The sequence below is a fragment of the Branchiostoma lanceolatum genome, chromosome 3, assembly GCF_035083965.1.
Source record: "Branchiostoma lanceolatum isolate klBraLanc5 chromosome 3, klBraLanc5.hap2, whole genome shotgun sequence".
NCBI lineage: Eukaryota > Metazoa > Chordata > Leptocardii > Amphioxiformes > Branchiostomatidae > Branchiostoma > Branchiostoma lanceolatum.
Window position 1 is genome coordinate 15,350,395 of NC_089724.1, and position 22,337 is coordinate 15,372,731.

Sequence of the window (22,337 nt, forward strand, 5' to 3'; positions counted from 1 at the left end):
TAAATAGTAGTTGACTTGGTATCGTTTCTACCTTATTATTTACAATGAAATATATTCTCACCCTATTCTTAGTAATCGGCTTTACCCAAAATATTGACCTCAGATGAACCCAGAAAAATGGCGGAAATTCTGAACTTTCAGATGAGATTTGGGAGATAAAAAGCGTTTTCCGGGCTTGCGAAACAACAGAACATCAACATGAGCAGACCAAGAAGGCGTCGGGGGTCTGAGGATGGCTGGGGAGGTGAGGGAATGGTAAGTTAGAAGACACAAAACTTGTACACAACTCATCAACGATTATCACGTAAAAAGGGCAGGTTTAGGCTTGCCCAACCCAAAGCTCAACGTCATCGTATTTTTATGTACAGTATAAAAACCGGACGGACACATTTTTGGGCACATTTTGGATAAGACAACGTGAACAGTACAGGCTTGCAGATTTCAATTTACTTTCAGAAGCTGTACTGTTATAATTTTGGCTAGATTTGAAATAATGGAGTAATAACTCATAATTTTATTACCCTAATAACGTTATTTGTATACCGTGCTCCATCGTAATAATAGTTTACGGTGTGGAAGATATCACAACATGGTAAGTTATACTAGTAGTCATGCATCATATGATTTGGACCATAAGAATGGTGAGCCATATTAAATGTTTACAGTAAATGCCATTATAGAACTTTGTCACCAAGAAATTGTGTCGTTTATTTTGTTTTGAACAGAGGGGTTACATGGCAGCCAAGAAGAGGAAACTGGATGAACAGTTTGAGACGGACGCCCCGAACCAAGTCCAGAAGGAGGGGACTCGCTCCAACATCTTCAACGGTGTGGTGATCTATGTCAATGGTTGGACAGGTGAGATACCACACACCCTCAAACCCATCTGCAATGCTGCAATTAAAAGTTAGAAGCAGTGCTATTGTTTATAAGGCAATTATGCCAGAGAATTTAATTTTGTGACCTTTACCTTAAGGCATTAGTGATATGGTTTCAGTTGCTTTTTATCTTTGCTACGTTATTATCTAATATCAACATACTTACGAAGTTGTCTGGAAACAGTCCACAAATGCAGGGAAAGAAACAATTCAATTTTCTTTGATAGTATTAATGTTGACAGGTTGCTACAGTATTCTGCAGCATTCTGAGATGTTAGAATTTTAGTAGATGATCCACTCCCTCCTCCAAACAGTGAACCATATCTGACCTGCTATACTACTCACAGATCCTCCAGCAGATGAGCTGCGGCGCCTGATGCAGGTGCATGGTGGGAGGTACGATGTGTACCCCTCCAGATCTCACACGACTCACGTCATCGCCTCCAACCTTCCCGACAGGAAAATCAAAGACATCAAAGACAAGAAGGTGGTCCAACCACAGTGGATCACAGACAGGTACATACTGTAAACTCAATCACTTTCATGGGGACTAAATTTGGCATTGGAAGGAGAAATGAGGTTTTCACAGTATTGCTAAGTTCATGGTTGACACAATTCCGTAATACATTAGTATTACAATTGAAATGATAATCCGTGCCTTTCGCAGCATCATAATTTCATAGTGGAGAGGTCACCGCTAAAGCTGCTAAAATGAAACTGTCATGGATACATTTCCAAATTTACAGTAAATTGATATTGATTTGTTTTCTTTGTAGTCTTTTTGTAACCACTTAAAATTGTCCTACTTGACAAGTCAATGCTTGTTGCAATTCTTCCTCTTCTTCTGTATGATTATATCTCAATTCCCATATTCTTTTCCCTACAGTATCAAGGCTGGGTGTCTGCTGTCCCATGTGCCTTACATGCTGTACAGGAGAGATCATGCACAAGGATCACTCAACTTCAGGTCTCTCACCAGGACTTCCACTACTGTTATCAATGATGATGAGGCTTCCATGGATGAAGATTCTGATGGAGACCCTGATGGCGTGAGACCCATTGATGGTGTGAGACCTACTGATGGTGTAAGACCTATTCCAACTGGATCTCCTGGTAACAGTCTTCATGGTGATGACAGCTTGTTAACATCGGTAACATCTAGTGATGACAATGCTAGTTTGACACATAACAAATCTAGTTTCAAAAGAAGTGAAAAAGAAGCGAGTTCCAGTTTCCATGGTGATGATACACACGCACCCAGTAACTATGGCAACAGTACCCGTGGCGATGGCACATCATCATTAACTTCACAAGCGCAAAATCTGTCTAAACCAGTTGTCACCAGCCCTTCAGGAAAGAAGCCAATGGGAAGTTCCAAAGATGCAAACTTTGTTGCAGAGTTTTACGACAACTCTCGGCTGCACCACCTCTCTACCTGGAGGACTGACTTTCAGGCTTACGTGAATGTCTTGCAAGGAAAGGGAGACAATGGTTTCCCAGGTAGACAAAGACTATGTGATCATCTACAAAGTAGACCAGAAGCCACAACAGATGACAACATAATTTCTTTTCCTGAAACCGACAGATTTACACCTGAGTCAAAGACACAGCAACTAGGTAAAGTGGTCATGCATCTTGACATGGATTGCTTTTTTGTGTCCGTGGGACTGAGGAACCATCCTGAACTTCGCGGGAAGCCAGTCGCCGTCACCCACTCAAAAGGCAAGGGTCACGAGCAGAGAATACGGCCCGGCATGGACCCGGGGTACGAGAGAGCGTACTGGGAGAAACGACCGCCACATCGCCACAGTGTTAAGCATGTCACAGATAACACAGAGGACAATGCGACAGGAGGAAACCATCCAAGAGATACGTACATGTCCTTTTCTGAGATCGCGTCCTGTAGCTACGAGGCCAGGAAAGCTGGAGTGAAGAACGGCATGTTCATGGGGCCGGCCTTGAAGCTGTGCCCAGATCTTAAGACCATACCGTACGACTTTGAAGGCTATAAGGAGGTGGCACAGCAGATGTACGACATTCTTGCAAGGTGATACTATTAGTATATTAGGGGATTCTTCTATCACTGTTTGCAGTTAAATAGTATTACCAATTAAACTGCAGGGCTGTAGCCAACATTGTATTTGCTGCACTGTATTACCAGTGACTTTCCAAACTTCAGTCTACTTAAACTTAAAGATATAGACCGTGGGTTGAGTGATTGTTTTTTTAATTTTTTTTCTATGGAGAAATGTCACTACTAATACTAGTAGTACTAAGTGCCTGAGTATGCCTTGCAGTTCTGTTATTTCAAGTAAAGTAAAAGTAAAGTAATCTTCTCCCACCCTTCTAGTTACACCCACGAGATTGAAGCGGTGAGTTGTGACGAGGCTTTCGTAGATGTGACGGACATCCTAACTGACACAGGCGCCACGCCAGATGACCTGGCCTCGGTTCTACGACAGGAGATCTTCGAGAAAACCCACTGTCCGGCGTCTGTCGGACTAGGTAAGAATTCCTGGGATTATAATCTTGTGATTTTTTTTCCCATATGAATGATCTATCACTTAAGCATGACTGTGATATGTAGTTGTATGTAATCACTTCTGTCATCTGTATTGTTTTCTTTGGGTGTTACCTACATTAAAGAAACATTGAGAAATGCTTTACCAAGTTATTTCAAACTTTATCCAGCAAATGTACAATAGGAGCAAAGTTATATATTCAATTGGACAAAAAAGGTTTGAATTACCTTGTATCCTAAAGCCATGATATGAAAACATTCAATTTTTTTTTTCAAATAGAAGCTTGAATGCTTAATGATTATATCTCCACAGCGTCTAGTATCCTGCTGGCTAGAATGGCCACCAAGAAGGCCAAGCCCAACGGTCAGTTCTACCTGCCTCCCGAGGATGTCCTGGACTTTGTCAGTCCACAGATGGTCAGGGAACTGCCAGGTATGGTGCACTGTCCAATAGATCTGCCATATTTACGTTATGTGTTCACAGCACATCTACAGAACATAAGCGTTTAAGGTCATGTTTGTGTATTTAAGGGTAATATCTCGTATATAGGTAAGGTTCACAAAGGTTCAAAAGACATATCTTATGCAACAGCTGTTATTCTGATGCAACGTTGACCAAAGACTTGAAAGAGACCGAAAGAGACATGAATAGCAGGCTACATACCTTATGTGAATTATGTTCTTGAATCCATGCATGTTTTCACCGCCATTTGTTTGTTTGGTTATGAACGGAATAGCTAAGAGAATTCATAAATGGACTTTCATCTGTAACGGTAACATGTAAGGGTAACATTATTTGGCAAAGGCTTGAGGTCAATAAAACTGAGGTAAATGATTTTCCTCATTTTATGTTTTTGTACAGGGGTTGGTCGCTCTTTGGAGTCACGGCTAAAGGTTATTGGGGTCGCAACCTGTGGTGACCTTCAGAAGGTGCCCCTGCCCACCCTGCAGAAGGAGTTTGGGCCCAAAACTGGACAGGCACTGCACCGCAGCTGCAGAGGGCAGGACGACAGGCAACTCAAGGTGGAGAGGGAGCGGAAGTCTGTATCTGCTGAGATCAACTACGGCATCAGGTTCACTAAGGTGCAGTAGTGTTTTCTCAACGTTGCTGTATGTCTTGAAACTTTTGCAGTGGTTTTATTTTTGCCGCAAATTCATGACAATGCAAATGTGGATTTCCAATGTGTTACTACTGTACTACTGATTAGCTTCAACCTCAAATTTAAAACACCGCGAAAGCCTCCTTTTACCATCCTAAATGTAGATAAAACTGCAGAAGTACCGGTAACTGAATTTACAGTACCCCCCTTTTTGAAGGGGTTTTTCAAGTGACTTTTTGAAGGAAATTATTATGGCTTGTGAATATAATTGTGAATAGTGAATAATGTAGTAATTTACATTACAAATTGGAACCAAGATACTAAATATTATACGTACATATCTGTGACAGGACCTCTCCTTGGTACTGAACTGAGTATCACCAACTATAACATAGCTGTGACAGGACCTCTCCTTGGTACTGAAATGAGTATCACCAACTATTACATAACTGTGACAGGACCTCTCCTAGGTACTGAACTGAGTATCACCAACTATTACATAACTGTGACAGGACCTCTCCTAGGTACTGAACTGAATATCACCAACTATTTCATATCTGTGACAGGACCTCTCCTTGGTACTGAATTGAGTATCACCAACTATTACATAATTGTGACAGGGCCTCTCTTTGGTACTGAACTGAGTATCACCAACTATTACATACAATGTATCTGACAGGACCTCTCCTTGGTACTGAACTGATGATCACCAACTATTACATATCTTTGACTGTGTCTAACAAGTACCGTGCAGAATTATGAAAGTTGACATTGACATACTGTAATTCTTGATTTGTTAACTGTAACTTAATTCTAGCTGATTTAACGGTCACTAGTAAACAGCTAAAATTTCATCATCGCTAATATTTGATCACTAGTACTTGAAACAGTAATGTTTGTTCCCACCGTTAAAGTTAAGTGCCGTGACCTACTCCATTTTCCCCAAACCGCTATATTTTCCTGCCGCTATATTAAAGTGATTTACAGCACATTTCATATTCCTCCTGGATGCAGGATACAGAAGCAGAGACCTTCATGTACAACCTTGCTGAGGAAGTCCAGCGAAGGTTACAGAAAGCGGGGTTGAAGGGGAAGACTGTGACGGTGAAGGTCATGGCCAGGAAGGCAGACGCTCCCGTGGAACCCAGCAAGTTCATGGGTCACGGCATCTGTGACAGCCTCTCAAAGTCAGTGTCATTCATGTTAGAATATTGTTACAGAAATACAAAAAATACTTTTGATAATAGGATTGTTTTATGTTCATTTTTTCATAGTTCATGTAGATCTACCCCCAAACAACAATGTTGACACAACTTCTACATCGGTTTCTTAGCAATCTAAGGGTTATGAGATACATGATATCATGCTTGTACATCATCATGCTTGTACAGTACAGTGTAAATGCAATATAACTTTTAGTCTTTGTCAAGAGGTGATTAAATATATTCCAACAAGTATAGTGTATAGATCTTTTGCAAGAATGACTTTTGTTTCACGTTGGAAGTGTACCTTTCAGCCTACATCTTAGTCTCTTGTATCCTTTCAAACCGAACACTGCTGGATTATAATAGCATCTTACAAGTTATATTTTCATAATCTCCACCTGTAGATCGTCGACCCTTGGCCTAGCGACAGATGACCCCAAAGTGATTGGGAAGGAGGCGTGGAATGTACTTAGTCAGATGAAGCTTCCGCCTAGTGATCTCAGAGGAGTGAGTATATCATTTAAGTATCATTCCTGACGTCAATAGCAAACAGTTTAGATTTCATTCTGCAAGTCCTTTTGCATACAGCATCCACCATGAGTAAGGGAGTTCCGTTTCAAGTAATACACATGTACCAGGTAATGGTCATACCTTTGGAAGTTTCATTGCTACATATAGACTTTTATATACATGTAGACATATACTAGTATTCGTATAGACTTTTGATCACAGCTTTACTACATGTAAGACTTAGTACTAATATTCTTTAGATCACTCAAGATAATTGGATTTTATGTCATACAGTACCGTATACAATATAGTATACGTTTAGCATCAGTGTACCTAAACCATTATTCTACAGTTGATACTTTGAGTTTGAGTTTATTAGGATCCACAATAAGCTTAACAGCTACTCTTCCTGTGGTCCATTCAAAAACATGACTGTACAAAACTACATGACACACAGGAACACAACATGTACAGAATATACATTGTACATAAATGATAAAAGATAGATAAGGCTACTTGAGGTCTATATACAATGTTGACAATGTCTAATATACTTTGATAGCTATGTTACCGTTACTGCAGCTAAACTAATCTAAACATTGTCCTTTCAGCTTGGCATCCAGATGACACGCTTGGTCAGTGCCTCGGGGGCTTCCAGCAGTTCAGCAAGCAACAAGTCCATCATGGACTTTGTCAAAGCCAAGCCTGCAACTACAATGCAGCAGTCGATTACCAACAACGTAGTCCACAGCAGTGGTAACATTCCAGAAACTGAAGTAGGAGGCAGTGTGGTAAACAAAAAGACCATGCTGGATTTTCTGAAACCTTCAACCATAACAGAACATATACGAAAGGAAACTTCACTGGATGGTACCCTGGGTACCAGTGATATAGATGTATCTGAAACTCAAGGAAGCACAGCCAAGAAAACACCAAAGAGAGGAGGTTTACCTCCGTTGCCCAACCTCCCCACCTTCAAGACGCCCAAGGCTGGGGTTCCTGTACTGGGACGAATTAATGAAGGAGCATCAAGTAGTCATGAAGACTTGTACCTGCCTTCACCATCTCAGGTGGGTTTGCTTGAATACAGTTTGCTTGAATACAGTTCATTAATTGGCGATTTAAAGTAAGGTCATTGAGAAGGCTGTATATTATTGCAACTGAATAACAATTTTTGTGCATAGATATAGAGCACAACCCAAAAAAAGCAAGTGTCCGTCTTTGTCAAAACAATTTCTCCACTTGATTTTTCTCTTCATGTATCTTGAATGTTAAGGTTGACCCCAGTGTCCTGGCTGCCCTGCCAACAGACATCAGACAACAGATAGAACAGACATATGCTTCCAGGAACCTACCACTCAGGTAAGGTACAATGGCATAAAAAGGTGATTCAATGTATAGTACGTGACTGTACATTACAGCATAGAAAAGGGAGGAATAGAACTTGATTGGGAAAATGCAAGTCTTTTCATTGGAAGTACACACAGTTGTAGCTGCTCAGTGAGTATTGTTGCTTGCTAGGAAGGAAAGTACATATTTTAGGAAATATTCAACCTTTTGATTGATGTTTGTCACTGTTGAAGGTACTTTGTCCACTCATGTTCTAGATATGATGCAGAAGAGGATACAGAGGCCTGCAATAATGAAAAACCAACAGGCATAGATCAGAGTTTTCTGGATGCACTACCCCCAGACCTGAGGAAAGAGATAGAAGAAGAACAGCTACAGAAGGTGGCATCGGAAATCACCATGTCAAACAGAACTAAGGGGAAAGAGCCATCTAAACCTGGCTCACACCAACTGCCAACTTACAACGATGTTGCTGCTGCAGTTTGTACAACTGAAGATAGGGGGCACTCTTTACTGGTTCATGCAAATGATGGAAGAGACTGCAACAGTCTTGTGGACAGGGAGACCCACAACATGCTACAGAGTCCTGAACCAGTAGCAGGGCCATCACATGAAGGTAGAACAAAGAAGAGGAGTGACTCAGGTCCTATTGTAGCACTGCCAGATCTCAACAAGGTAGCTTTTGTGTGTCTTTTCTAAGGTTATATTGTGACATTTAGAGCACACAGCATTGAACATTCTCATGTCTAAATTGTGATGTAAGAAACAAAAGTGTGAATGGATTTTCTGAAATTTAACATATTCCCATCAATTGTACATACCATTCATTAAAAATGTTGTAAGTAAGGATCACTGATCTTAATATTTTATATCAAAAGATGTAGTCTACTAGTTTAAGATTAATCTACTAACCGTAACTGTATATTAGGTAACAAGGTCACATTTTAACCTTCTTACCCCAATGTCAGATTGACCCGACCTGCCTGGATGCCTTGCCTCCTGAACTACAACAAGAGCTCAAACGAGCATATGCTCAACAACAAAAACAACAACCTGTTCAACAACAACAACAGAGACCTAATCAACCACAAGATGCACTGAAACTGTTGGGTCAATCCAAAGGAAGACCAAGTCCCCCCAAGGCTAAGAGAAAATACACCAGAAGAAAACCTCTCAACAACAGTCCTAGTAAGAGGAAGGGGACTGCTGCTAGTCCTGGCAAGAAAAGATTGAGTCCACAAAAGTTGACATGGAACCAAACAAGGGACAATGTGGTATGTTTTTTTAAACTTTGCTTTTTCCAAAAGTCTAGTTTTCCCATCAAAGGAATTATTCATTTATTCAAAATTGACAAAAGTTATGGATGGAAGGTACAAATTTGTAAAAACACCAGTCATAAAAAAAAAATTAACATTTTTGGAAGAACATTTACCCAACATTGTTTTTTCTTAACATTTTGCTTAAAAACAGGCAACAACTTCAACCACAGAACCAGCCGAGACGCCTGTAGCACCTGCAGGAGAGCCAGCACCCGTAGAAGCAGCTGTAAGCACCTGTGACACACCAGAGCAGGTGCAGCAGGTGAACCTGTGTGGCAGGGTGGAGCTTACAGAGGTTAAGGACCTGCTGAAGGAGTGGACTCACACCTGTCCAGGTATATACAGGAATGGTGTTTTCTTGAAGTTTGACAACTTTTCAGGATAGCTTGTAATTTGGATTTTACTATTTGAAAAAAAGTTCAACTAAATCAAGAACTATTTCTGTTGATCAAAATTTATAGAAATTGTCTACAAAAACAAGACACAAGCAGTCATGTCTTCAGTGACCTTTCCTCTTAAGTGGTTCTTATTTGAATAATACATGTAGATTTATGTATCATTGATATTCATGAATAATATCCAGTCATATATTCTTGAAGGTTATTTTCTTAAAGTAGGCAAGTGGTAGTAGACAACCTCAAGTCAACCATATACACACCCACATGACAATGGATGCTGTAGCTGCATAGTTCCCATTTAGATCTTTAGTTGACCCAGGTAATTTTCTTAGAGAATAAATAGTGCAATACCTTGTTGTGTGTATGAATTATGTATTTATAACTACAATATGATGCATGAAAAGGACCTGTGGGTTGATGTGTTGATTTGTCACACACCTGTTTACATGTTGTTGTACCTTTCCTATAGTGCCTGAAGAAGAGGATGTAGAACAGTTTGTTCAGTACCTCCACCAACTCATCCTGGATCGGAACCTAGAGACAGTGGATCTACTCATCAAGTACATCAAGAGGTAAAGAAATTCCTCACATTGTCATTTCAGCTAGAAATATCTTTTGCAAGTATTTTTTTTACTTCCCAATTTGCAGTCAATTAGTTGCAGAGTCAAGCACTTGTAGAATAGGTTTTTCATTATTGTTCATTAAGTTTTGTATCTATTTTTTCATTTAGTATTGGATAGCCAGAGTGAATTTTATTAAAATGTTTTCAGGTTGTCCAATGAGCTCAAAACAAGTGCTTGGGGAAGTGCAGTTGAAGAAATCATCAACAGTGTTCAAGGGGTGATGGAACAACTGTATGGTAGCAAGCTGAAGGTCACATGACTTCCATCAACCAATCAGTGTTCAAGGGGTGATGGAACAACTATATGGTAGCAAGCTGAAGGTCACATGACTTCTATCAACCAATCAGTGTTCAAGGGGTGATGGAACAACTGTATGGTAGCAAGCTGAAGGTCACATGACTTCTATCAACCAGTGTTCAAGGGGTGATGGAACAACTGTATGGTAGCAAGCTGAAGGTCACATGACTTCTATCAACCAATCAGTGTTCAAGGGGTAATGGAACAACTGTATGGTTGCAAGCTGAAAGTCACATGACTTCTGTCAACCAGTCAGCATGGAATCTTCATTCTTGCACAATCAGTCAACTTTAAGAGGTTTATATTAGCTTTATATATTAACATTGAAACAAGCTGGATGGAAAATATTAACATCATGTTGAATTCAAGGAATGTGCAATAGATACATGTACATGTAGATCTCCCATACAGTAACTGTAACATTTTTTTTTGGAACAGTCAAGATTTCTTTTTTAAATCAACATTTTGTATGTCTTAGAAGACTATATACAAAATGTATGTTGCCTAATAGTATATTGTCAGTAAGATATGTTGTGTAAAGTGTATGTGTTTATCTTTCTTACATGTAAATTTTATAAAGTCTGCGCCAGAAACTTTGAGAAAAGGATGTTTTCTTGTTGCAAGTACAGAAAAAGAGACTTCAGCTTACAAACTGATGTTTTATTGTTGATTTATATCTTAAACCCCTTCATGTTAGTTGAAAAAGAACTTTGAAATACATGACTTTGTAATGACAGATTCATGCACAATTATAAAAATGTATATGTAGCAATATCATATCATACAAGTCATTACTCAGAAGATCATTTATAAAAGGTGAGTATCTTAGACTAGTATCTATGGACGATATTGTTTTTCCTGAAAATATCGGAAGCCTGTAGGAATGGTAGACTTTTTTTCAAACAATAGTCATACATTCTGATATCATCATTGTGGAGACTAGATCTTCAAAAGATTGAAACTTAAGGTAAAAATATTCCTCAAAATTGAGAATTTGAACCCACTTTTAATTGCACTTACATTTTGCAGTGATATAAATTTGACTATGGCATTCATATTTTTGGATTCTTAAAAAGTGGATAAAATATTTCGCTATTGGCTTTTGGATTGGCTTCAAGTTATTATCAATTAAAAGTAAATCAAGATGAAAATATTGAATCAAGAATACTAGATTAATAAAGGTATTTCTTTTGCACCATTAGTAAGAGATGTTATTGAATAATATCATTATATTTATTGTCCCTATTTAAAGTAAAGCTTCATCTCCTGAGATCAGCTAGAGCCACTTTAGCAGCATTCTTCCCTGCTGACCCCATCACCCCTCCACCTGGAAAATAAACACACAACATAAAAGTCAGAACTTTCATATTTGAGGGAAACGTTGACCAATCTGTAATAATATAACCGGTATAACCGCCCCTCGGCGTAACACACAAGCTTGACACAATATGATATAAGAAAAGCTTAAAGGTTGATTATCAATTCCAGTAAATGTGAAATCTTTAAATGGAGGATGATAAAATATTCATTTTGAAACTTTTTCCACATTAAAACTCAAACTTCAAAGAAAAGAAAAGTCTACTGTAATACATTCATTATTTGAAAACACTAACATTTTGTTCCATTCCTTTTATGTTTCATAATGAGCAACTGAGCAAAAACAGACTACCATTCCTTTCCTTTTAATGACAATGTTAGGCAGACCTGCATATGAAGAAATCATTGAGATTTTTTCAGCATTTATGACATCTTGCACCAAATTTCTAAATACTATAATACTAGTACAGTCAAACCTGTATTAGCGGTCACCTTTGCATAGCGGCCACCTGCCCATAGTGGTCACTTTTTGTCGGTCCCTTGGATTTTTCCCATTGACATAAGCATTAAGAATTAGGCTATAGCGGCCACCTGTCCAACCCGGTCGCGGCCAGACGATTTTCGGTCCCGCGACTACAGTAACACTGCCGATAACGGTCAAATTATGTGCGCCGGTAGAAGCCGCATCGCCACCGCACGCCGGGTTCAAAATCTTCATTTTTTTAATGCAGTTATCAAGTTTATGTGAACTCAACTTTACAGGATAATAATAAAGAAAACAAGAATGTTTCAATGTCGGGCCAATATTTCCCTTTTCCCCGGGAATTCATCCGAAATGTGCCCAAACACGATTTTCAAAATGGCGGAGCAGCATAAAGGTCATCGGAAGACACCACTGTTGCGGAGGTATAGTCTTCTAAATTTATTTTGCTGTAAACTATCACTGAGGATAATTACTTAACCAAAAGCTTCAAACAAAATATGGACAACATTACTATGATGTAAAATTTGGGCTGTTGCAATTTTCTGAAAAGAAAAAAGCCCTCAAAAGAGCGACCTTCCTCTCGTTACCCTATTAGCATAATGGTAGAAGCCGATCATGACAAGCAAACAACAACAGACTAAAGAAAATGGTCGTCACGATTTTATGTTTGAAAACGGTCGAAAACGAACAGTAAGTGGCAACTGAGCAACATATATTTTGTTCTTAACTAACTAGGTGGCATTTTGCTGCGAAGGACTTTGTTTCATATGATTAAAACTCGTTGGTGACGCGTGTGCCGGCAGCGTCAGTCGCGAAGGATCAAGAGTTGAGTATGGCGATGCTGGTCTGTTCAGACATGAAGCTCGAGCAAGCCATGGATTTTGGAGTTGGCAGATACAATAATTCTTTTTTCAAGCCCATAATAGAAGTAAAAGAACAACAATCGAATTTCTAAAATGTACCTTACCTATGTAATGTTTACATGTGTATTGTACGGTGAATAAATGTATCTCAGTGGGTACTGAAAACATGTGTCACTCGTGGTCAATAAATCAACATTTTCTCCATAGCGGCCACCTGTCCTTAGCGGCCAGTTTTGGCCAGTCCCTTGAGTGACCGCTATAGACAGGTTTGACTGTATACATGTAAGACGAACCAGGGTGTGCACCACTGCCACACAGGTACAGGCCCTTGATGGGGCAGCGGTGGTTACCGAAACTGGGCACCGGGCGAGACTGGTACAGCTGGTCCAGGGACATGGCACCGTGGAAGATGTTCTAAAAGTCAAAAGGAACATATTAAAAACATTGCACTACCATCTTTATACTGGAAAAACAGGCATGCATGTAGACGCAAGGAATACTTCAATGATGCACTCTAGCAACTCCAGTTCACAGAAAACAGTGTGGTGGCATCCATTTTGTTACCAATCTATAGGTACTGTGCCATTGTATTGTATTGTAACAAGTTTCCACACAGACTTCCCTACATTTGAATGTCCTCAAAATAGAAATCAAGTGATCATGCCAAATGTGACTACAACTTCAACTTGTTTTATCCCCCATTATTTGCAAGGGGCAAAGTAGGGGGGGAAGGAGGTCCCAGGCTAAGGCGGCAGGCCTCCAGCCTGGCGCTGTATATCTCAACGGTGGGAGCCGTAACAACCGCGCCAGGCAGGGCGTTCCACTCGGGGATGGTGCGGGGGAAGAGGGGAAGAATGAATGTTTGTAAGAGTCTGTCCGGGCGTTAAGTGGTTGAAATTTGAGCGTATACTGGTATATTCATATGGTATAAACTTACTGGTATATTCAAGGGCATAGTCACCTTGGCTGTTCCCTCACCATAAACGTCTAAATAGCCAATTGATATAAAGTCGACTCAAAATTTGGCAACAGAAGTTAATAAGAAAAATGCAGTTAATTTGCTACATGAATACTCACCCCACCAGTGAGGCCAAATGTCTTCTCTAAGTCAGGAGGAGTCAGGATGTCCCTCCCAACCACACTGGACTTAAACCCTGGGGCATACGCCTCAATGGTGTCAAATACTGAAATATAACAAAATGCAGTTTTGTGAAACACATACTAGACTATCTTTAACCTTTTAGAAGTTATAATGATCATAGACATTAATGATGATATAATCATGAAGGATTGTTAATAATTGTAACTTATGCTAGATAGAAATGTAATGGTTATCATTATCTATATGTTTTTGCGGACAACATAAATTTTCCTTAAAACTGAGTACACCACAGCATACATTTTTGGCACTCAGACTCTGTTTTTATATTAATATTTCAGTTCAACGTTATGTTTTTCAACCAACAACCAAAAATTTATCAAATTTGGCTGGCCTTACCTCTGCCAGCTTACACAACTGTGTGACCCACTCCCTACCATCCTTCCTGTGGTACGGTGTGTACTGGGTGTGACCTTACCTCTGTCAGCATACTCGTTCCTAGCTTCATCGTCCCACTCCCTGCCGTCCTTCCTGTGGTACGGTGTGTACTGGGTGAACAGGGTGACCACGTGGCAGCCTGGCGGAGCGATGGTTGGGTCCAAGGAGGAAGGGATGCACATCTCTATAACTGGCCTGAAGGGAAAATATCATGACCTTAAACATAGTAACTTACCAGTGAACAGCATATTTTAAGTTGCTCTTAAACTAACTATACAGTGCTGCCCAAGTTTAAGACAGACAGTAAGTAAGTACAACTACCTGTAGCTGGAAGCTTAGTGATTATGAAAACTAAATAAATACATGCATAGCATATCTTATTACCCATTGAAGCTTGGAAAGTTCCTACATTAGACATTACACATTAGAGTCAACTAATGTGGCTAGGGCAGTGATGGATGCATGATGCACACAATGCATTCTTTGCTTAGCTTCTTTACATTAAAAAACAGTTACAGTTATTTTAGCTCATCTTATTATTTTAACTTTATTCTAGGTGCAGTCTGGCCCATTAGAACATTATACATTAGATACAGTTAGACACTTCATAAACATTTGACAGCACCTACACTTTTTTTTACCTCTCTTGCCCCTTTCCTATTTCTTAAATCAAATACATTGTATACATATTGAGTTATCAAATTTGTATGGACTATATTCTGTGCATATACAGGTAACTCACTTCCTTGAGGGTATCCCTTGAACCACAGCGTCGTGGTAAGCCTCATCGATAAGTGCAGAGTCCTCACAGTTCAGGTGGATAGTACATCTATGGTGGGGGAGGGGGGCATTGTCTGCAGTGTTAGGGGCTGCCTTGAAGTTAGGCAGCTTGTTGACTGCAACTGTGGAGAGATACGATTGAGCAAAACATTATGTAGAAAAAGTGGGTTGTTCTCTACAAAAGCTGTAAAAAATGTTTTGATTACTTTGAGAATATCGAGGTACATACATATACCGTAAATGCATTTAAGTTTGCATGGTAGGGAGAAAATAGAGTGTTCGTGGTGGTCTTAAGTTTGCATTTGAAACAATAGTAGAGCTACAGTCATAGATGGGCAAAAAGTTTCGCGGTGGTTTTAAGTTCGCGCTGAAAGTTCACCGCGAAAAACGCGAAAATAAAACCACCGCAAACATTTCTGAATTTACTGTAGTTAATATCAGTGAACCAAGAACTTACTAATTGTTCAACGTTGACTTAAGCATACAAGGACTACTTCAAGCATTAAGAATGAGCAAACAACCTACCATTGATCTTAGTGACAGGAGACTTGTAGTCTATATGTGACACCTCTGCCCTAAAGTCTTCAGGAAGCAGATCCTAAACAACAAACAGAACAATTTTACAATTCTTCATTATACGGTAATACATGCCTTTATGCACCTTCTGCTCTCATATTTTGTAGGAATATAATTAAGCATCAGCATAAAGCAAAGACAAAGTACTGTGCAAAAAACTATTTGCAGACATCACAAGATTTAAACAAGCAGTACTTTGTAACATTTTGCCAGTATGTCTAGAGTTCTAAAATTTTTTTTGAACATCAGATATGAACATAAAACTGAACATAAATGTTCATACCTGATGTTAAAAAAAAGTTAAAGAACTCAGGATCAGACATCTTTAAAAGCAATGGTCTACATCATTACAGCATCAATCACAATTTGCTTGTATAGCTGTGTGGCCCAAGGGCTAAGGAAATGGAGACCGGCATCACCCTATACACCATATGGTGTGCTAAGAATTTCTAAGTCCTTCAATTTTACCTTTATGTTAACATGTTTAACATAATTATATCATGATAAATAGTATGTATTGTTTGTTCTTGTGAGTCACTATCTTCAAATTCGTCCCTACCTCTTACCTTAGAGAGTAGGTCCAGATATGTGACCTTTGGAGTGGCATTAGACATGACCATCTGCATTGTTGACTTGATCTCTGTCCCATCCTCCAACACCACACCACAGGCCTCTCCTGAACTGTTCACCAGGATGGAACTAACAGGCTTGGAAAGGGACAAAACATTCAAAATTACATTTCATTTATTAAAATGACTTTAAATATTAAAATACTGATTCAATGCACTAAGCAAACTTGTACGGTAACAATTTGAACTGTCACTTAAGAATTTGGCTTTATTTTTGGACTTACTTAACTGGTGTCTTATACATAGCCATTGAATGATATAGTTTGTCAGCTATACATGTGCTGAAAGAACATGTCAGTAAGAACATAGCTGACAACCACTCAAATACAATTTAATCCTATTGTGCTAGAAATTTTTTATATCAAAATTTTGTTACAGATAAATTGAAGATCCACTACTTCTTGCTGTCAAAAAAGTGATATTACATGTGCATGTACATTTGTATGACATATGACTGAAAACTGGATCTTGCATTTTCAACATACACATACAACAACAGAGAACAGTGTTCTTTGTTTAACCTGATATGTCTTTTTCCCCCAAAGTGGACGAGCTAGACTGTCTCTCCCACCTTTTCTGTCAGCACGGTTGTTCCCTGCTCCTGTGCTGACCTGGAGATGGCCTCTGACACCGCCCCCATCCCTCCCTCCACATAACCCCATGCACCCTTCACTCCCTCCAGCTCTCCCATCACATGGTGCAGCAGCACATACCTGAAGTCAGGCAGAAAAACACATGATTACCTTTTCCAAGAAGGTTATGTTTTCGTGTCTGTGTGCGTGTCTTTGTGTCTGTCTGTCTGTGTGTTTGTGAACAAATTAGACATTTTGCAGGGTGTTCTTAATATATCTGAACGCCTTTGAATAAAAGGCAGATGACAACAAAATGTTTGACAATAGCATGCTGAAAGGTATAACAACTGCTATTGCATGTATCATATTGTAGTCAAGTACATAGTACAGAATTAACATTACATACCCACTGCCTGGAGTGTTAGGAGTCAGCATGGCCCCTATTACTGCATCTGTGGCTAACGTTGCCTTCAGGGGCTCCGACTCAAACCACTTATCCAACATGTGAGGGGGAAAACAAGCAAGACATAACTTCACAGGCAAAACATAACTGGCAGTTTCATTTGAAAAAAAGGAGAGCGTCGAACTGAATGAATATCAAATGATTCTTTTGCTCCATGGAAATGTTGAGGCCAGTTTCTTAGACACTATTTCATACTTATCTTATTGGCAGGTGCAGTCAGCAACTCAATAAATGCATTCATGTCCCTTCCCAGGGCCTTGGCTGTAAAAAACAAACAAAGAGTGATCATTAAACCTGTTATACAAGATTCAGGCAGTTTTATAAGAAAGATATTTAGTAACAGAGAGAACTTTATTGTGCGACAATTGTAACTGAGGTACAATGAATGTCAACTTGTACATAGTTAAATGGCAGTTGAACTATTAAATGCATGTGCTTGACTTTCTCAATTTGTAAGACACAATCATGTAGGCATTTTTTACCCTTATTGAGCCATTACATCTTGAATGGTTAGCTGTTTCATTCTAAAACAATAGGCAAACCCGCCTCATTCAGTTAAAATTCAGTGTTTCAGTTGACAGGAACAGACACAATAAGGGATTGGATTTCCTATCACACATACCTGCATCTGCTAGTGGTCTTACAGTCATCAGTGCCCTCATTTTCTCCAGTCTGGTGCCATGGCTGAGTCTCTGTAAGTCCAGAGGGGCATTGTCCAGCAGGGGTTCAATGGCCTCTCCTATCCTGCCCATGGTGTGTTCATACTCTGGGAACATCTACATGGAAGGAGGAACAATATATTGAATGTATCATTAATACTTAGTGCTCATTCAATTTCCAATAGAGGTTAGAGTATAGAAGGGAATTTAGTGTGTATGTGAATTGGATAGACATATCATATATTGTGATTGTATAATTGTACCAACAAATGTATCACTCTATAAAAAGTCATATACTGGTACTCAGAGCCTGTAACTTTCCACCTAAGCTTCACAAATTGCAAGTACTCAGTATTTGCAGCCCTGACACAAAAGCTGACCTGAGCGTCCTTCTGTGAGAACTGTGCAATCTGACGTTGGTTCTCCTTCAGGTCCTTCCCCAGGAGTAAGGACTGGAACTGGCCCGTACCATCTGGCTCCAGCAGGGGGGTGAAGGAGTTGGGGTCCCTCAGGTAGACCTTCAGGCCATGTCTCTGTTGACAAATCATCACAGAAATTAAAACAATCAAAGCATCACACTGTACACAGTTATAGCAATCAAACTTCCCATACCATTTATGTGACCCTGTGCCGCAAGTGGTAACGCTCGAGGACTATGGGTGACCTGGTGTGCTCAAAGCTCAGATACCCAACCCATAATGAGGCTGCATTGCACTACTAGTACTATAGTTGAAGCATGATGCTTTTTAAGTAGCTCCATGTACTAGTACATGTAGCTACTTAAAAAGTATCATGTTTTAACTCAGGTGAAGATGACTGCTTTGCCTTGATTATGTGAAAGACTTCAAAGTTCAACAATTTTATGGTATTTTCCATGACACATGACATAGAGAAGTAAGATCCCACCTTGAGTTCTAGTTCATTGATGATCTTTGGCCTCAGAAGACTAAGAACATAGGAAGCTCGGGAGAACTTGTAACCTAGAAGTATAAAAAAACACCAATTTGCAGCGTCATGATTTCACGGTAGAGAAAATTAATAAAATTGTATAAAGAAACTTCAAGATTTACAGTACTACTAGTAGTAGTTGAACTGAAACCAGTGTGATTCTGCGAGTGCCTATTTGGTGCCAATGGCCTACCTTGGTAGGGAGAACGTTAATCTGACAAGCTCACCTGGTACTAACTCCTCTGTGACAGCAGCTCCACCAATCACATGTCTCCTCTCTAAAACCACGGTGTTTATACCAGATCTCTGAAGGTATGCTGCCTGTAGAATGGATTCAGATACAGTCAACTAGTCAAACCTGCACAAGTGACCACCAATATACGTAACATCGTAAGGACTACCTGACCAATGTGACCACAGTTTTTGGTGGCTGTTAGATAATTTTTCCCATTGACACAAGCATTGATAATATTGTCTATAGTGACCACCTGTCCGCAAAGACCAGATCTTATCGATACCAAAGTGGTCTTAATTGGGCAGACTGTACATACATGTACATGACAAGAAACTGTAGCCCGGGTACCATCCTGGTAGCCTGGAATCCAAATCCGTTTGGAACCTATTATAGCTCCCAAGTCTCCTCTCTGCAAATAGCTGAGAGGAGACTCGGGAGCTATAATAGGTTTAGATTCCAGGCTACCAGGATGGTACCAGTTTCCCCTTCCAACTTCTGCTTGGAGATTAGGTAATACATCCCTTACCAGTAACTGTCTGTTTACAAAAAAAAAAACTTAAATCCAAAGAAAACCATATTCAAGAATTATGACGAAAAATACAAGAGCGTGAAAATGTTTTATTTCACTAGAATGAACTTACCGCAACAAGGCCATTGTGACCTGCAATAAAGAATAACAACAATAATTAGAATGAATATAAATAAATCAAATCAAGAATAGTTTTAAAAATTAGGTATAGGGTAAATAAAGCATAAGAAATAATTTGCATGTCACAGTCATTCAACAATAGCCTAGCATTAACCAATAGCATAATTCATTCATTTGTGAATTTTGTGAATTTGGAAATTTGTGGACGACCTGTCAATGGCCGAATCGAGACACTATCAACAACCATCTATCATGCAAGAGGAGCTGGACAATTTCAACCACTGGTCAGAACAGAACCACATGCTCTTGAACGCCGACAAATGCAAAGTCATGACCTTCTGCTTCATGATGCGTCCACCCCCACCGCTGCCTCTTACCATTAATGGGAAAGAACTGGAGAACGTGGCAGTCGCACGTCTGCTTGGGTTATTGATGCAGGCTGATCTGAAGTGGGAGGCCAATGTGTCACAATTGCTTTCAAAAGCCAACAGCCGTCTGTTTCTGTTAAGACGCCTAGGAACGTTCCATCTGTCAGCTCTGGACTTACTTAAGGTCTATACCTCATTTGTACGACCTGTGGTGGAATATTGTGTCCCTGTGTGGAACGCCGGACTTACATGCATGCAGGTTACCAGGTTGGAGTGTGTGCAGAAGAGGGCGCTGCGCACAATTTTGAGGGGACAATACACCACCTATGACTCAGCCCTGCAGCTAACAGGTCTTGAGACACTGAACGACCGTCGAGAGGATCTATGCCGAAAATTTGCGAACAAACTTAACCCCGAACTCTTCCCACCTACAGTGGGGGAACTACATGGCAGAAACACTAGAAACTGTGGGAAACTCAGAAACATCAAGTGCAGAACTAACCGCTACAAGAACTCCCCAGTACCCTATCTAGTCCACTTACTCAACAATTAATCACAATGGGATACAGAATAGTTTGCTTCATTACCTTTTAAGAATCTTGTTATGTCACCGAGTTGTAGATAAATTTGATTCGTTTTAACCGTTATGGATATTTTGATAATATATGTCAAGACGTTTTAAGTATTTTCCATGTGTTTTTAAGATAATGTGATATATGATTGTACAGTGTACGTAATTCAGCTTTGAGCTGCCATGTTACACTTTTTCCTAATAAACCATTCATTCATTCATTCATTCATAAAGAAATGTATTTTCTTCAGGTACACAAAACTTCATTGAATTTAGACTCAGGTTACCCAGATGAACTTTGACCCAGTCCTTGATTTATGCCACAGCTAAAAAAAGTGCCACGCGTGTTCATACAATCTAACTACATTTTCTCGTCAGTCGTTCTTGGCTCTCCATTACATAATTTTTTTGCAAATCAAACATTTTCATTATCTTCGAGAGTTATATTAGAACTGCACATCAAGACTAACAAGACTAACTATCATGTAATTTCAGTTCAACAAACGTACCTCCTCCGACAATGATGGCGTCATACTCCGTTTTCAGCTCCGGCTGTGCAGTAGAAAGACTTCTCCTCGCTAACCTGTACCCCAGCCTCTGACAGAGGGTTCTTGCCGATAACATCGTGCATACGTTGGCGTCAAAGTAGTGCTAGGACTTGACACAAATACTAGATGGCAAGTTTCTTGTTGTTTGACTAGCGCGCCATGTTTGGAAGAGTGCATAGATAGAATAGGGGTGCTTTAATATTAGCTACATTGAATAATTGGTAGATAGATTGCTATTTGTTCATTGTACTATGTTTAATCGTTTTTTGCATGCAAATTATCGTATTAGTTTAGCAACCATACAGTGTTAAATGATACATTTTCTTTCTTTACTATCGTTCTAGGATGTAAAACCCCCTATAATTTCTGTAGCTTACCCCAATATTGCGTCATCACACTGACCTGGAGATGACACCAGGATAGACCACGCCCCCTAATAAACCCCCTACAATGTACCGACCCTGAATAAACGACGGAAGTTGGTGATAAGCTGCGTTATGGGCTCTCTATCGTCAGACATTGGTGGCAGTGTTTACAATAAGTCTCGGGACCTTAGAGATAGAGAACGGTTTAAGTTGTATAATTACTGTGTATTCTGAATGATATAACGTTATATATTATATATTATATATGTATATATACCGTGTATTCTAAATGATATAGCGGGACATATAGAACTACCGTGCCCACCACAGTGATTTATGTCTCCGAAGGCCGTGGGTTTTAGTCCTGGTCCCCACTTTCAGTCCTTTTGTCTTCGTGTCAGTAAAAATATGGAAAGTGTATAGCATTATGGTGCAATAGTTGATTGCAGTATTGTGCACCTTCCATTTTCGAACATGGAAAAATTAATGCACAAAAGCCTATCTTTTTCTTTTTAGTAACGTTTCGTCTATCAACGTTATATGGGGACCATTGCATCAATGATAAGATGTTG

General features: G+C 39.6%; 2 protein-coding genes across 3 annotated transcripts; one reads left to right on the top strand and one right to left on the bottom strand.

The window, feature by feature from the left end:
* The first annotated feature begins 82 nt into the window (after positions 1–82).
* On the top strand, positions 83–13,030 carry LOC136430547 (DNA repair protein REV1-like). Of its 2 annotated transcripts, none has more exons than XM_066421257.1 (16): positions 83–255; positions 726–858; positions 1,226–1,394; positions 1,765–2,925; positions 3,229–3,383; positions 3,713–3,832; positions 4,262–4,482; positions 5,514–5,686; positions 6,109–6,211; positions 6,826–7,284; positions 7,491–7,576; positions 7,822–8,239; positions 8,533–8,838; positions 9,035–9,218; positions 9,751–9,853; positions 10,052–13,030. In XM_066421257.1, the coding sequence occupies exons 1-16, from the start codon at positions 199–201 to the stop codon at positions 10,161–10,163; spliced, it is 3,960 nt and encodes a 1,319-aa protein (XP_066277354.1). In that variant the 5' UTR covers positions 83–198; the 3' UTR covers positions 10,164–13,030. The 2 variants fall into 2 exon arrangements, with proteins under 2 accessions (XP_066277354.1, XP_066277355.1); XM_066421258.1 differs by lacking the exon at positions 83–255 and adding an exon at positions 402–592.
* Positions 10,847–21,582, bottom strand: LOC136430548 (pyridine nucleotide-disulfide oxidoreductase domain-containing protein 2-like). Its single transcript, XM_066421259.1, has 16 exons — positions 21,362–21,582; positions 19,906–19,925; positions 19,257–19,350; positions 18,988–19,061; positions 18,462–18,614; positions 18,045–18,198; positions 17,620–17,683; positions 17,366–17,461; positions 16,959–17,100; positions 16,325–16,465; positions 15,708–15,780; positions 15,145–15,304; positions 14,443–14,597; positions 13,943–14,049; positions 13,159–13,279; positions 10,847–11,528 (listed from the first exon to the last, which is right to left on the bottom strand). Exons 1-16 carry the CDS (start codon positions 21,474–21,476, stop codon positions 11,461–11,463), a joined length of 1,737 nt encoding a protein of 578 aa, XP_066277356.1. The 5' UTR covers positions 21,477–21,582; the 3' UTR covers positions 10,847–11,460.
* Between the last annotated feature and the right edge of the window lie 755 nt (positions 21,583–22,337).